General features: G+C 46.1%; 2 protein-coding genes across 4 annotated transcripts in view; one reads left to right on the top strand and one right to left on the bottom strand.

The window, feature by feature from the left end:
* The window catches only part of gabrb3 (gamma-aminobutyric acid type A receptor subunit beta3), a 101,151-nt gene extending 89,999 nt beyond the window's left edge, over positions 1-11,152 (bottom strand). For both annotated transcript variants that reach the window (XM_072437709.1, XM_072437707.1), the window contains exon 1: positions 10,746-11,152. In XM_072437709.1, coding sequence (XP_072293810.1) covers positions 10,746-10,843 — 98 coding nt within the window. In that variant the 5' untranslated portion in view covers positions 10,844-11,152. The remainder of the gene's footprint in view (positions 1-10,745) is intronic.
* The window catches only part of gabra5 (gamma-aminobutyric acid type A receptor subunit alpha5), a 41,951-nt gene that overhangs the window by 25,982 nt on the left and 969 nt on the right, over positions 1-15,000 (top strand). For both annotated transcript variants that reach the window (XM_072437711.1, XM_072437712.1), the window contains exons 7-9: positions 9,124-9,267; positions 11,830-11,982; positions 12,183-12,394. In XM_072437711.1, coding sequence (XP_072293812.1) covers positions 9,124-9,267; positions 11,830-11,982; positions 12,183-12,394 — 509 coding nt within the window. The remainder of the gene's footprint in view (positions 1-9,123; positions 9,268-11,829; positions 11,983-12,182; positions 12,395-15,000) is intronic.

A 15,000-nucleotide genomic window follows, 5' to 3' on the forward strand; every position in this document is an offset into this window, starting at 1 on the left:
AGGCCCAGTTTTGCTCCTTGAGTGTGAGGTTTTGATAATTGGGCAAAACTTTAGATTTGAGAGTTTATTCAATCGTAAAAAACTGTAATGTTTTAATGGTTGAGAACACACTGAACACATGATTTAAAGTTCACTCTCATGGGTCATAGATTATAGGGCTCATTAGTCATTACACAGTGTCTTAAATGAGCTAAGATCATGTTTGGGCCCTAAACTCTAGGGCCACAACCAATGGGTGGGCCACATGCTCCAGTGAGCTCTTGTCAATTTATCTTTAAAAACAGCATAGACAGACAATGTAATTACAATGTAATTAGATACAATAAATAATTACATCTAAAATGCGCCAGAAAACAGGAAATAACATTAGATTTATTCAAATGTTTTACCTATTTCTAATTTTAAAAAGAACATGAAATACTGATTAATCTGGCCTGCTCCATTCGAGATCCTGAGTCACTTGTTCTTACCAGGCCACTCCTCGTTTCTTGTATGATATATTTTATTATATTCCATTATTATATCAATTTACAATGTGTGTGTTTGATTGTTGTTTTGGGCCTCCAAATGCCTGGAACCGGCCCTGAGTCATCGGAGTTAAAGAGCTGTTAAACTTGGACACATGTTTATACTTTAACCTTTCCTCTTGACCTTCCATGTAATGTCTATGACCCCACTTTACAATGGTGCCACTTTTGTAAATCACTAGTTACTGTGTGAAGTACTTTTGGACTGGTTGGTACACGCTTTCATTATTTTTGAAAGATATTTGCCAGATCCTTCATTCAATATTTCCCATATTTTTTACGTGAGAAATTGAGAGAAAAACACCTAATTCTGGCAAATGGCAAATGAACCCCACCTTTCTGAGCATCTCATCTTATATATGTTTAAACGTGCCCCACAGAGGGACAGTCTCCTGTAGCCGGCATTAATCCTTTGACCTAATGGACAGCTCTCAGCACGAGCTCGGGCTTTAGGCTCTGCCAGATCGGCCCCCAGCGTGTTAATCACCTCTGCGCTCTTCAGCCGCAACAAACGTCTCACTGCTCAGTCACAGGGGCCTTGGATTAGGAAGATATGTCCGACATGTAAATAGTATGTCATGATCCACCTCGTGCCCACAGAGACTTGACTGGTTCAAACACTCTCTGTTTAGCAAAGAGAAGCGAGACGTGCCCCTCATTATTATTAGGCCCGAGCGCCACAAGCTGGCGAGAGGCCTATTAATCTCGTAAGGCCGTGCGAAGCACGGCTGCGAAAGTGCGCACGTAGTGCGCACGAAATCGAGCGCGAAGCGCTCGCCCACTTCCAAACACTCACTAACGCACTCCTCCACTCATGCACGCCCCGTGCATACTAATTAGTTGTAGGAAAATGGAACATTACCGTTGTAAACGGGCGAAGCCCGTGCAAAAGTTCGCACTAAACGAGCACTTTACATTGGGATGACGACCGCGAAGCGGTCGTCATCCCCATATAAAGCACTCATTTGCTCTAAGTAGCTCACGAATACGTTCCCCATCTCTTGCATGTTCCGTTCATATAAGCATGTAATGCAAAAATTGAACATTATTACTGTATAGAGGGCCAAAAACACAAAGTGGGCGGAGCCCACTCAAAATTATCGAAAGTACCCGTCAGTGACCAGGGACCCACACCATGAGGTAGGAAAGCGCGAGCGCTTTCCGAAAATGTATAGTTTATGATATTTGAAAAATGGGAAACATTGTTTTCGCATCGGAATATTATTCTTTCTTTCTTTCTTTCTTCTTCTTCTTCTCGGGACCAACCCCCCTATTTTTCACCCAGTGAACATTGACGAAAAGTCACAAAAATTTGCACACCTCCAAAAATCGTGCCTCTCTACATTCTGGCTATTTCCCTTTTCTAAAATAAAAAAATTGGCGCGTCAGCGCCACCAAATGTACCAAAAATGCATTGAGAGATGGGAAATGACCCAAAAAAAATCTGATCGTAGAATCATGAAATTTGGCGCAGAGGTAGATGGTGACAAGAGAAGTAAAAAATATTATTACGGCAACGCCGTCCCCCGAACCAAATGTCGGCCATATTGCTTCAAAAATGGCTAAACATGACTTCGGAGTTTTTCCAAACGTCGTACTTTTACGAACTCCTCCCAGGGCGTTGGCCCTAAAAAGCTGAAATTTGGTGAAAATGCTACTGAGGAGTGGGACATCAAAAGTTATCCAAATTACAATGATACCTCTCACGGTCTCTGTGCGGCGAAGCCGCAAACTGTAACTAAAATTTCAGAAATCTCCCATATTTAAAATTTCTGCCGTTTACGCAGATAAAGTCCGAATTGCATCAAATTAGAATCAGTTGTTAAACTCTTTGCCCTAAACCTACTTGAAGTGAAATAAATTCATTTGGCGCCACAGCGCCCCCTACAGATTTTATATGGAGGTTAAATGTTTAGTTTTGCGAAATTATATGAAATTTGACACACAACTCAATTTTAGCATCCCCATCAAAAAAGTCAATGAGACCCATGTCATAATTGTTATGGCGTTGCCCAACGATGACCGAAACCTTTCATGTTATTCCAATGGGGAAATCGCCAGAACATGTTTACACTTTAGACTTTCACAAACTCCTCCCAGGGCGTCAGCCCTATTAACCTGAAATTTGGTGGGACTCATCTTCAGGGGTGGACCATCAAAAGTTATCCACATTTTCATTCAAAGAGTCACGGTGTCTGTGCGGCAAAGCCGCACATTTTGCCAAGAATTCAAAATAAAATAGCTTTTTGATGGTAAAACAAAGGGGAGAAGATGTGACAGCGTCACAGATTCAGCAGTAGGCGTAATAAAAGGACAATTGGGGCGCGTTAGCGCCCCCTCCTCTTGCGGCGTGGCGGCGGTGTGGCGGCGGCGTGGCGAGGGCCGATCATTGCCGCTTGCGGCTATATTTATTATCATTATTATTATTATTATTATTATCATCATTATCATTATCAGGGTTACATGTAACCCATGTGTGTGAAAATGACCCCACACAGGAAATGCCTGCGTAAAGTGGCGTTGCAAGGGGGTCTTGGGGCCCGAAGCGAAACATCCCTCGTAACTTTCCAGACGGACTCCACCCCGTGTTATCTTACTTTTGACTTAAAACAATGATAATCTGCCCATAAACATCAGAACGGTTCTTCTGCTTTGGAACTATAATGGCAGAGTTATTGTTGCAGTTGCTGAGCCCAGAACTGAGCGGAAAATGTCTGGATAAAACTACAGAGAGATCCTCAATCAAACTTAATTACTGTGATGAGCCTGTTGTAGCCTAAGGACCGCCCTGTGTGGGCCCTCTGTGGGACCTCTGTGTGCCCTCTGTGGGGCCTCTGTGGGCCCTCTGTGGGGCCTCTGTGGGCCCTCTGTGGGTCCTCTGTGGGACCTCTCCTCTGTGGGACCTCTCTTCTGTGGGCCCTCTGTGGGCCCTCTGTGGGACCTCTCCTCTGTGGGCCCTCTGTGGGGCCTCTGTGGGACCTCTGTGTGCCCTCTGTGGTGCCTCTGTGGGCCCTCTGTGGGACCTCTCTTCTGTGGGCCCTCTGTGGGGCCTCTGTGGGCTATAGCTACTCTTCTGTACCACCAATAATAATAAACTACATTCATATTTCTCATGTTACATCAGCTCATCATTCATTTATGTGATGTGGGGTTCTCTGTAGCCACATATGTCTTGGGGCAACTGACAGTTGTGTGGCTTGTAGACTGGGCGTTTGGCTCCTTCCATCACACACGCGTTCATAAAATGTGGGGAAGGCTTCTGGTTATTACAAGAACAATGTGGAGTGTTGGAGTATAATCCAGTGTTAGCGGTCGAGCCGCTAACACTGGATTAATGCTGTTGTTTGATTGGACAGTACGAGCCCATATTCAAAGTTATATATTAAAAGTGGTCTTTATTATCTTACAAACAGAAGCCCTCAGAGAAATGCATTAATGTATTATATTTACATTGGCACTTTCCACTAACTCTTCCATAAGCAACACATTAATCGAGCCGGGCTTTTCCCCGATAGTGCCAGATTCACACATGTCTGTTGTGATCACATGAAGCACAAACAGCAGCTCTGAGACTTCATCTGTGTGTAATGAAGCAACGTGGGGCAAAGGTCAAATGTTGTGTCACTGCTAAAGCCACTGCTACTTAGCGTTAGCATCAGGGAGCTCCAACTATGACGTCATCCTCACACTTTGGTCATGGTCCCATGTGTCATACCAGGACTTATTCCGGGCCGTCTGCGCCAAAACTCTAGTGAAGCTAACTGGAGTGAAGCTAAGTGAAGCTAACTGGAGTGAAGCTAAGTGAGGCTAACTGGAGTGAAGCTAACTGGAGTGAAGCTAACTGGAGTGAAGCTAAGTGAAGCTAACTGGAGTGAAGCTAAGTGAAGCTAACTGGAGTGAAGCTGAGTGAAGCTAACTGGAGTGAAGTTAAGTGAAGCTAACTGGAGTGAAGCTAAGTGAGGCTAACTGGAGTGAAGCTAAGTGAAGCTAACTGGAGTGAAGCTAACTGGAGTGAAGCTAAGTGAAGCTAAGTGAAGCTAACTGGAGTGAAGCTAAGTGAAGCTAACTTGGAGTGAAGCTAACTGGAGTGAAGCTAACTGGAGTGAAGCTAAGTGAAGCTAACTGGAGTGAAGCTAAGTGAAGCTAAGTGAAGCTAACTGGAGTGAAGCTAAGTGACGCTAACTGGAGTGAAGCTAAGTGAAGCTAACTGGAGTGAAGCTAACTGGAGTGAAGCTAAGTGAAGCTAACTGGAGTGAAGCTAAGTGAAGCTAACTGGAGTGAAGCTAACTGGAGTGAAGCTAAGTGAAGCTAACTGGAGTGAAGCTAAGTGAAGCTAACTGGAGTGAAGCTAAGTGAAGCTAACTGGAGTGAAGCTAAGTGAAGCTAAGTGAAGCTAACTGGAGTGAAGCTGAGTGAAGCTAACTGGAGTGAAGCTAAGTGAAGCTAACTGGAGTGAAGCTAAGTGAGGCTAACTGGAGTGAAGCTAAGTGAAGCTAACTGGAGTTAAGCTAAGTGAGGCTAACTGGAGTGAAGCTAAGTGAGGCTAACTGGAGTGAAGCTAAGTGAAGCTAAGTGAAGCTAACTGGAGTGAAGCTAAGTGAAGCTAACTTGGAATGAAGCTAACTGGAGGCACTGCTCTGTCTGAAGCTCTGTTACTCCAGACTTTCATCTTTGTTTTACACTTTTTTTTACGATTGAATAAACTCTCAAATCTAAAGTTTTGCCCAATTATCAAAACCTCACACTCAAGGAGCAAAACTGGGCCTCAGATTTACACTGTAACACAATAAGTCAGTTCACACTTTATGCACAACAACACACACAGTGTAACACACACAACACACACAGTGTAACACACACAACACAAACGGTGTAACACACACAACACACACAGTGTAACACACACAACACAAACGGTGTAACACACACAACACACACAGTGTAACACACACAACACACACGGTGTAACACACACAACACACACAGTGTAACACACACAACACGCACACACACACAACACACACAGTGTAACACACACAACACACACAGTGTAACACACACAACACACACGGTGTAACACACACACCACACACGGTGTAACACACACAACACACACAGTGTAACACACACAACACACACGGTGTAACACACACAACACACACGGTGTAACACACACAACACACACGGTGTAACACACACAACACACACAGTGTAACACACACAACACACACACACACAACACACACAGTGTAACACACACAACACACACAGTGTAACACACACAACACACACAGTGTAACACACACAACACAAATGGTGTAACACACACAACACACACGGTGTAACACACACAACACACACAGTGTAACACACACAACACACACAGTGTAACACACACAACACACAGTGTAACACACACAACACACACAGTGTAACACACACAACACACACGGTGTAACACACACAACACACACAGTGTAACACACAACAACACACACAGTGAAGTGCAACACTGAACACACTCATGCATTTAGACACAGAAGTACATCAAGATGTCACTTCTTCTAAACAGACTTCTAAGACAGTCTAATGACCACACCCATGGGCCAAATGACCACACCTATGTGGCAAATGACCACACCCATGAGCCAAATGACCACACCTATGTGCCAAATGACCACACCCATGGGCCAAATGACCACACCCATGTGGCAAATGACCACACCCATGTGGCAAATGACCACACCCATGAGCCAAATGACCACACCCATGAGCCAAATGACCACACCCATGAGCCAAATGACCACACCCATGAGCCAAATGACCACACCCATGAGCCAAATGACCACACCTATGTGCCAAAGTTTACAGTCGTGCAAATCCGAGCCATGTTTTACAAATCCTCTGTGTTCTTCTCCCACAACACGACTCTGTGCAGCAGTGTGTAACTGTGTGTAACTGTGTGTAACTGTGTGTAACTGGTGTGTAACTGTGTGTAACTGTGTGTAACTGGTGTGTAACTGTGTGTAACTGTGTGTACCTGTGTGTAACTGGTGTGTAACTGGTGTGTAACTGGTGTGTATCTGGTGTGTAACTGTGTGTAACTGGTGTGTAACTGGTGTGTAACTAGTGTGTAACTGGTGTGTAACTGGTGTGTATCTGTTGTGTAACTGGTGTGTGACTGGTGTGTATCTGGTGTGTAACTGGTGTGTAACTGGTGTGTATCTGGTGTGTAACTGGTGTGTGACTGGTGTGTAACTAGTGTGTAACTGGTGTGTATCTGGTGTGTATCTGGTGTGTGACTGGTGTGTAACTAGTGTGTAACTGGTGTGTAACTGGTGTGTAACTAGTGTGTAACTAGTGTGTAACTGGTGTGTAACTGGTGTTTAACTGGTGTGTAACTGGTGTGTAACTGGTGTGTGACTGGTGTGTATCTGGTGTGTGACTGGTGTGTAACTGGTGTGTAACTGGTGTGTAACTGGTGTGTAACTGGTGTGTAACTAGTGTGTAACTGGTGTGTAACTGGTGTGTAACTGGTGTGTAACTAGTGTGTAACTGGTGTGTATCTGGTGTGTAACTGTGTGTAACTGGTGTGTAACTAGTGTGTAACTGGTGTGTAACTGGTGTGTATCTGGTGTGTAACTGGTGTGTAACTGGTGTGTATTTGGTGTGTAACTGGTGTGTATCTGGTGTGTAACTGGTGTGTAACTGGTGTGTAACTAGTGTGTAACTGGTGTGTAACTAGTGTGTAACTGGTGTGTAACTGGTGTGTAACTGGTGTGTAACTAGTGTGTAACTGGTGTGTAACTGGTGTGTAACTGGTGTGTATCTGGTGTATAACTGGTGTGTAACTGGTTTGTAACTGGTGTGTGACTGGTGTGTATCTGGTGTGTAACTGGTGTGTAACTGGTGTGTAACTGGTGTGTAACTGGTGTGTATCTGGTGTGTGACTGGTGTGTATCTGGTGTGTAACTGGTGTGTGACTGGTGTGTATCTGGTGTGTAACTGGTGTGTGACTGGTGTGTATCTGGTGTGTAACTGGTGTGTAACTGGTGTGTATCTGGTGTGTATCTGGTGTGTAACTGGTGTGTGACTGGTGTGTATCTGGTCTGTAACTGGTGTGTAACTGGTGTGTAACTGGTGTGTATCTGGTGTGTGACTGGTGTGTATCTGGTGTGTAACTGGTGTGTGACTGGTGTGTATCTGGTGTGTAACTGGTGTGTAACTGGTGTGTATCTGGTGTGTGACTGGTGTGTATCTGGTGTGTATCTGGTGTGTAACTGGTGTGTGACTGGTGTGTATCTGGTGTGTAACTGGTGTGTGACTGGTGTGTATCTGGTGTGTAACTGGTGTGTAACTGGTGTGTATCTGGTGTGTAACTGGTGTGTAACTGGTGTGTATTTGGTGGGTAACTGGTGTGTAACTGGTGTGTATCTGGTGTGTAACTGGTGTGTGACTGGTGTGTATCTGGTGTGTAACTGGTGTGTAACTGGTGTGTATCTGGTGTGTAACTGGTGTGTGACTGGTGTGTATTTGGTGGGTAACTGGTGTGTAACTGGTGTGTATCTGGTGTGTAACTGGTGTGTATCTGGTGTGTGACTGGTGTGTAACTGGTGTGTAACTGGTGTGTATCTGGTGTGTAACTGGTGTGTGACTGGTGTGTAACTGGTGTGTATCTGGTGTGTGACTGGTGTGTATCTGGTGTGTGACTGGTGTGTAACTGGTGTGTAACTGGTGTGTATCTGGTGTGTAACTGGTGTGTAACTGGTTTGTAACTGGTGTGTATCTGGTGTGTATCTGGTGTGTATCTGGTGTGTAACTGGTGTGTAACTGGTGTGTATCTGGTGTGTAACTGGTATGTGACTGGTGTGTAACTGGTGTGTAACTGGTGTGTAACTGGTGTGTAACTGGTGTGTGACTGGTGTGTATCTGGTGTGTAACTGGTACAAACATGGTTAAGTCATTTGCACCGTGTGTGTTTCATATGATGAAAACTATCTTTTTGATAAATGAGTTTAGTTTTTACAAGAGTGTTTCATTTTGCAAAGGAACTCAGGTGTTGTGCTAATTGGGTTTGTGGTTGTGCTAATTGGGTTTGTGGTTGTGCTAATTGGGTTTGTGGTTGTGCTAATTGGGTTTGTGGTTGTGCTAAATAAAACAAAACAACTGTAACACAATCTGACCATAAAGAAGTGACTTACAGGTGAGGAAAGGTGTTTGGCCCTTTTCTGTTTTTTTCGCAGCTTGTTAAAATAAGGCAAATTATAAGTAATGGCAGAAAACTATCACTTTGCCATGAGTTTGTCCACAGCTGTGTTACTATAGCAACAATCACATTGTTTTACAGCCCGGGACCTCATTAACCTGGTGGTTGCTTGTTGTGCACCACTTTGTCATTTACACTTTATTGTAAATGACATTATTGTTATTCATATAGTACTGAGCCACCAGCTTGTGATATATTTGGTGGTAAATTGAAAGTCAAAGAACAAATGACTGAGTTCTGTCATCAACATATATATATATATATATATATATATATATATATATATATATATATATATATATATAATACTTTGATATGATTGTCTCACAGATGCGTACCCCGTGTCTGAGGTGGTCTACATCTGGACAGAGGGAGCTGCAAAGTCTGTGGTGGTGGCAGAGGAGGGGTCCCGGCTGAACCAGTATCATCTGATCGGACAGACGGCTGGGACAGAGGACATCTACACCAGCAGAGGTACTCGAGTACTCTCACTCACCTCTACCAGTACTCAAGTACTCTCACTCACCTCTACCAGTACTCAAGTACTCTCACTCACCTCTACCAGTACTTGAGTACTCTCACTCACCTCTACTGACGTGGGGATTACATTGACATTCTGTGTTGTTAAACTCTGTCTGTACTGTAGCCACAGCTGCCTTGGGGCTGAGGCCTCTTAAACAACCTTCAAGTTATTGACTACTCATACACCAAATTCATACATAGACAAGTGCCTTGCTCAAGGGCAACAGTATGCACTGGAGGTATGCAGCAGAGGAATCATGTATATTCATATTTCTAATTTGATATAGTCTCTCTTGTATTTCACTACAGTTGTCCGTCCCTCGCTGCAGCTCTGTCCCGCACTCGTCCCTCGTCCCCGCTAAGCCCTGATATTTCCCCTGTTATCACACCGTGTCCTGTCCAGAGATGCTGTGCGAAGGAAAGATTTTCAAATCAAGCTGGATAGAGACAATGAATAAGGATTTAAGGAGGCCTCCCACACATCGCCAGCTGTCTAAAGTCGAGATGGAAGAGGGAAAAAAATCACTCATCCACGGTCTGAGCCATTGGGCCTGAACAGTTAATCTCCCATCGAGTTGTGCTTTTACCGAGTGACGTCACCGCGCTCTGATTGGTCGGTCGACGTGACACGTGGGGCCTGGGCGGAATCTGCTTAATTCTGTTATGTAAAGAACTATGATAATACATTTGCACTGGGAACTTATGAGTTTATGACTGGGGAGGTCCTCTATATCTGTAATGTATACTGGGATATGGCTTTATCCCATATCAGCCAGGAATAGATGGATAAAGTAGAAGGACTAAACATTATAGCACGTTGCTTTTAAACCTCAGCTCACCACAGTAAATCCACTTGTGCTGCACATTCAATAGAAATGCTCAACAAGTTGCACTTTAAATACAGAGTTATATCTTAAATATGTGACACAGTTATTACACGTCCAAGGCTTTTGTAATTTCACTTGAATTAGTTGTGATGTCTGCTAAACGTTTCTGTTGATATAGCAATTTTACATGTTCTACTTTACTTTAATATTTGTAATATTATTAATAATAATAATACAACTAATAATTATAATACTAATACTTATGATCCAAAATGGTCATGTTTTGTATTTTGGAAACATATTTCCAATTGCTTTACATTTCCGCAGCTGTTCCATGTGTCCAGCGCAGGCGGGTGGACACACTGAGCTAACATGGCCTTAATTAGCATTGCTAATCTGAGGTACAAACCCTCTTTAACATGCCAGGAATAGATCAGGCTTGTGCTCACACCGGCTGCATCTGCCCTTTGACCTCTCCAGGTGGAACTTGAGCAACTGACAATATAGACATAGCAAACCAATGGAAATGCTAAGCTAACAGTGGTCAATACTTAGACACACTACGAATAAAGAATCAACAGATGGTCAAGTACATGGACTTACCAGTTGACTAGCATCGCTGCGTTGTTCTCTGCTATGAAGGGAAGCTCCCCACACACGCTCCTAAAGCCCAGCAGTAAAATCCACCACAAGTGCCGCATCTTTCCTCAGGACAGTCCCAAGAGTCCCATCCAGGTCCAGGGCAGGCCCTCAGAATTGGCACCACAGATCAAGGCAGCAGACCATTATGTCCTGAGAGAGCTGATGTCCCTCGTATTAAGGACATGTTGCTTCAGTTCCAAACAGAAAATCCCAAATCAAGTTTCCGGCAGCAGTGCCCACGGTCAGCCGCCCTCCGCTCCGGTCATCTGTGCACCTGGAATCAGCTCAGCTCCTGTTTTTACTGTTTCAAGCAAAAGGATGTGTGTCCCAATCAAGCGTGGCCTGGCCTGACATAATGGGACGAGGAAAGAGGCTGAGAGAGCGAGAGGGAGAGCTACAGGATGCAGATTGTGACAAGGGATTAGTGAGACAGAAAAATCGGATTTTGCCAGGAGAAAGCAGCAGTCATCTGTGGATTTTCTATAGTTTATCAGGACTCGGCGGCTGGACAGGATTTTTGAGTAAAAATCCTTCAAATGCAATCTTCACTTGGTTAACAAGAGATTTTTCACATAAACCAGTTGTATGTGTCAATGAGTTTTTTTTTAAACTAAAAACAAACATAAGTTAACGCTACAATGTAGGTGAAGTGTATTAACTTCAAGTGAATTATATTATGTAGGTTTTTAGTTAGGTAAGTTAGGTATTAGGTAAGTTAATCATATTAACACTTACATTATGTGTAACTGGTGATACACCAGCTCCCTCCAGGGCCCTCGTACCTCTCTGTTTTAGCTTTCACTTAACATGGAAATGCCTTTTATTTTTACGGACAATACAATATTTGAGATTATCTCATCTTCACATAAAGTATATATTTTGTATTCATGTGTAAACTTTTCTGTTGTTAAACTCTTTTATTCTTGGCTATAATCATTGTTAATACAATAAAAGTGTGGCATTATATTGGATTGGATTCAATGTTGGGTGAATTCAGTCAAATGAATGCATATGAATGACATCACCTCTTGTACTTGTACTTCAGGGAAGTACACGGTGATGATGGCTCACTTCTACCTGAAGAGGAAGATCGGTTACTTTGTGATCCAGACCTACATGCCGTGCTTCATGACCGTGATTCTGTCCCAGGTCTCGTTTTGGCTGAACCGCGAGTCTGTCCCGGCGCGAACAGTGTTTGGTCAGTGTTTTAATGTCTTGAAACTGATTTGATGAATGTGCCTCAGATTTCCTAGAAGCAGTGAGAAGAACACAGAGTGACTGGCGGCTGATGCTAATACTCGCATGTATATCCTGATGTTATAATGCGCTGTAATGTGTTCGGCTTTAATCTGAGAGAGTGGAGACCGGAGGAAGTCTGACCTACTTCCCCTGCTGTAGGTGTGACCACTGTGCTGACCATGACCACTCTGAGCATCAGCGCCCGTAACTCCCTCCCAAAAGTGGCCTACGCTACAGCCATGGATTGGTTCATCGCCGTGTGTTACGCTTTTGTCTTCTCGGCGCTCATCGAGTTTGCCACAGTCAACTACTTCACGAAGAGGAGCTGGGCCTGGGACGGCAAGAAGGCCATGGAGGCCCAGCAGCCCAAGGTACATGACCCTGTCCCGTACATGACCCTGTCCCATACATGACCCTGTCCCGTACATGACCCTGTCCCGTACATGACACTGTCCCATACATGACACTGTCCCGTACATGACACTGTCCCTTACATGACACTGTCCCGTACATGACCCTGTCCCGTACATGACCCTGTCCCATACATGACCCTGTCCCGTACATGACACTGTCCCTTACATGACACTGTCCCGTACATGACCCTGTCCCGTACATGACCCTGTCCCATACATGACCCTGTCCCGTACATGACCCTGTCCCATACATGACCCTGTCCCGTACATGACCCTGTCCCATACATGACCCTGTCCCGTACATGACCCTGTCCCATACATGACCCTGTCCCGTACATGACCCTGTCCCATACATGACACTGTCCCGTACATGACACTGTCCCATACATGACACTGTCCCGTACATGACCCTGTCCCGTTCATGACCCTGTCCCGTACATGACACTGTCCCGTACATGACACTGTCCCGTACATGACCCAGTCCCGTTCATGACCCAGTCCCGTACATGACCCTGTCCCGTACATGACCCTGTCCCGTACATGACCCAGTCCCGTACATGACCCTGTCCCGTACATGACCCTGTCCCATACATGACCCTGTCCCATACATGACCCTGTCCCGTACATGACCCTGTCCCGTACATGACCCTGTCCCGTACATGACCCAGTCCCGTACATGACCCTGTCCCGTACATGACCCTGTCCCGTACATGACCCTGTCCCGTACATGACACTGTCCCGTACATGACCCTGTCCCATACATGACCCTGTCCCGTACATGACCCTGTCCCGTACATGACCCTGTCCCGTACATGACCCAGTCCCGTACATGACCCTGTCCCGTACATGACCCTGTCCCGTACATGACCCTGTCCCGTACATGACCCTGTCCCGTACATGACCCTGTCCCGTTCATGACCCTGTCCCGTACATGTACATGACCCTGTCCCGTACATGACCCTGTCCCGTACATGACCCTGTCCCGTACATGACCCTGTCCCGTACATGACCCTGTCCCGTAAATGACCCTGTCCCGTTCATGACCCTGTCCCGTACATGACACTGTCCCGTACATGACCCTGTCCCGTACATGACACTGTCCCGTACATGACCCTGTCCCGTACACCCTGTCCCGTACATGACACTGTCCCGTTCATGACCCTGTCCCGTACATGTACATGACCCTGTCCCGTACATGACCCTGTCCCGTTCATGACCCTGTCCCGTACATGACCCTGTCCCGTACATGACCCTGTCCCGTTCATGACCCTGTCCCGTACATGTACATGACCCTGTCCCGTACATGACCCTGTCCCGTACATGACACTGTCCCGTACATGACCCTGTCCCGTACACCCTGTCCCGTACATGACACTGTCCCGTTCATGACCCTGTCCCGTACATGTACATGACCCTGTCCCGTACATGACCCTGTCCCGTACATGACCCTGTCCCGTACATGACCCTGTCCCGTACATGTACATGACCCTGTCCCGTACATGACCCTGTCCCGTACATGACCCTGTCCCGTTCATGACCCTGTCCCGTACATGTACATGACCCTGTCCCGTACATGACCCTGTCCCGTACATGACCCTGTCCCGTACATGACCCTGTCCCGTACATGACCCTGTCCCGTACATGACCCTGTCCCATACATGACCCTGTCCCATACATGACCCTGTCCCGTTCATGACCCTGTCCCGTACATGTACATGACCCTGTCCCGTACATGACCCTGTCCCGTACATGACCCTGTCCCGTACATGACCCTGTCCCGTACATGACCCTGTCCCGTACATGACCCTGTCCCATACATGACCCTGTCCCGTTCATGACCCTGTCCCGTACATGTACATGACCCTGTCCCGTACATGACCCTGTCCCGTACATGACCCTGTCCCGTACATGACCCTGTCCCGTAAATGACCCTGTCCCGTTCATGACCCTGTCCCGTACATGACACTGTCCCGTACATGACCCTGTCCCGTACATGACACTGTCCCGTTCATGACCCTGTCCCGTACATGTACATGACCCTGTCCCGTACATGACCCTGTCCCGTTCATGACCCTGTCCCGTACATGACCCTGTCCCGTACATGACCCTGTCCCGTTCATGACCCTGTCCCGTACATGTACATGACCCTGTCCCGTACATGACCCTGTCCCGTACATGACACTGTCCCGTACATGACCCTGTCCCGTACACCCTGTCCCGTACATGACACTGTCCCGTTCATGACCCTGTCCCGTACATGTACATGACCCTGTCCCGTACATGACCCTGTCCCGTACATGACCCTGTCCCGTACATGTACATGACCCTGTCCCGTACATGACCCTGTCCCGTACATGACCCTGTCCCGTTCATGACCCTGTCCCGTACATGACCCTGTCCCGTACATGTACATGACCCTGTCCCGTACATGACCCTGTCCCGTACATGACCCTGTCCCGTTCATGACCCTGTCCCGTACATGTACATGACCCTGTCCCGTACATGACCCTGTCCCGTACATGACCCTGTCCCGTACATGACCCTGTCCCGTACATGACCCTGTC

The sequence above is a fragment of the Eucyclogobius newberryi genome, unplaced genomic scaffold (assembly GCF_026437365.1).
Source record: "Eucyclogobius newberryi isolate DKJ021-1_F unplaced genomic scaffold, fEucNew1.0.hap1 SCAF_82, whole genome shotgun sequence".
Classification (NCBI taxonomy): domain Eukaryota; kingdom Metazoa; phylum Chordata; class Actinopteri; order Gobiiformes; family Gobiidae; genus Eucyclogobius; species Eucyclogobius newberryi.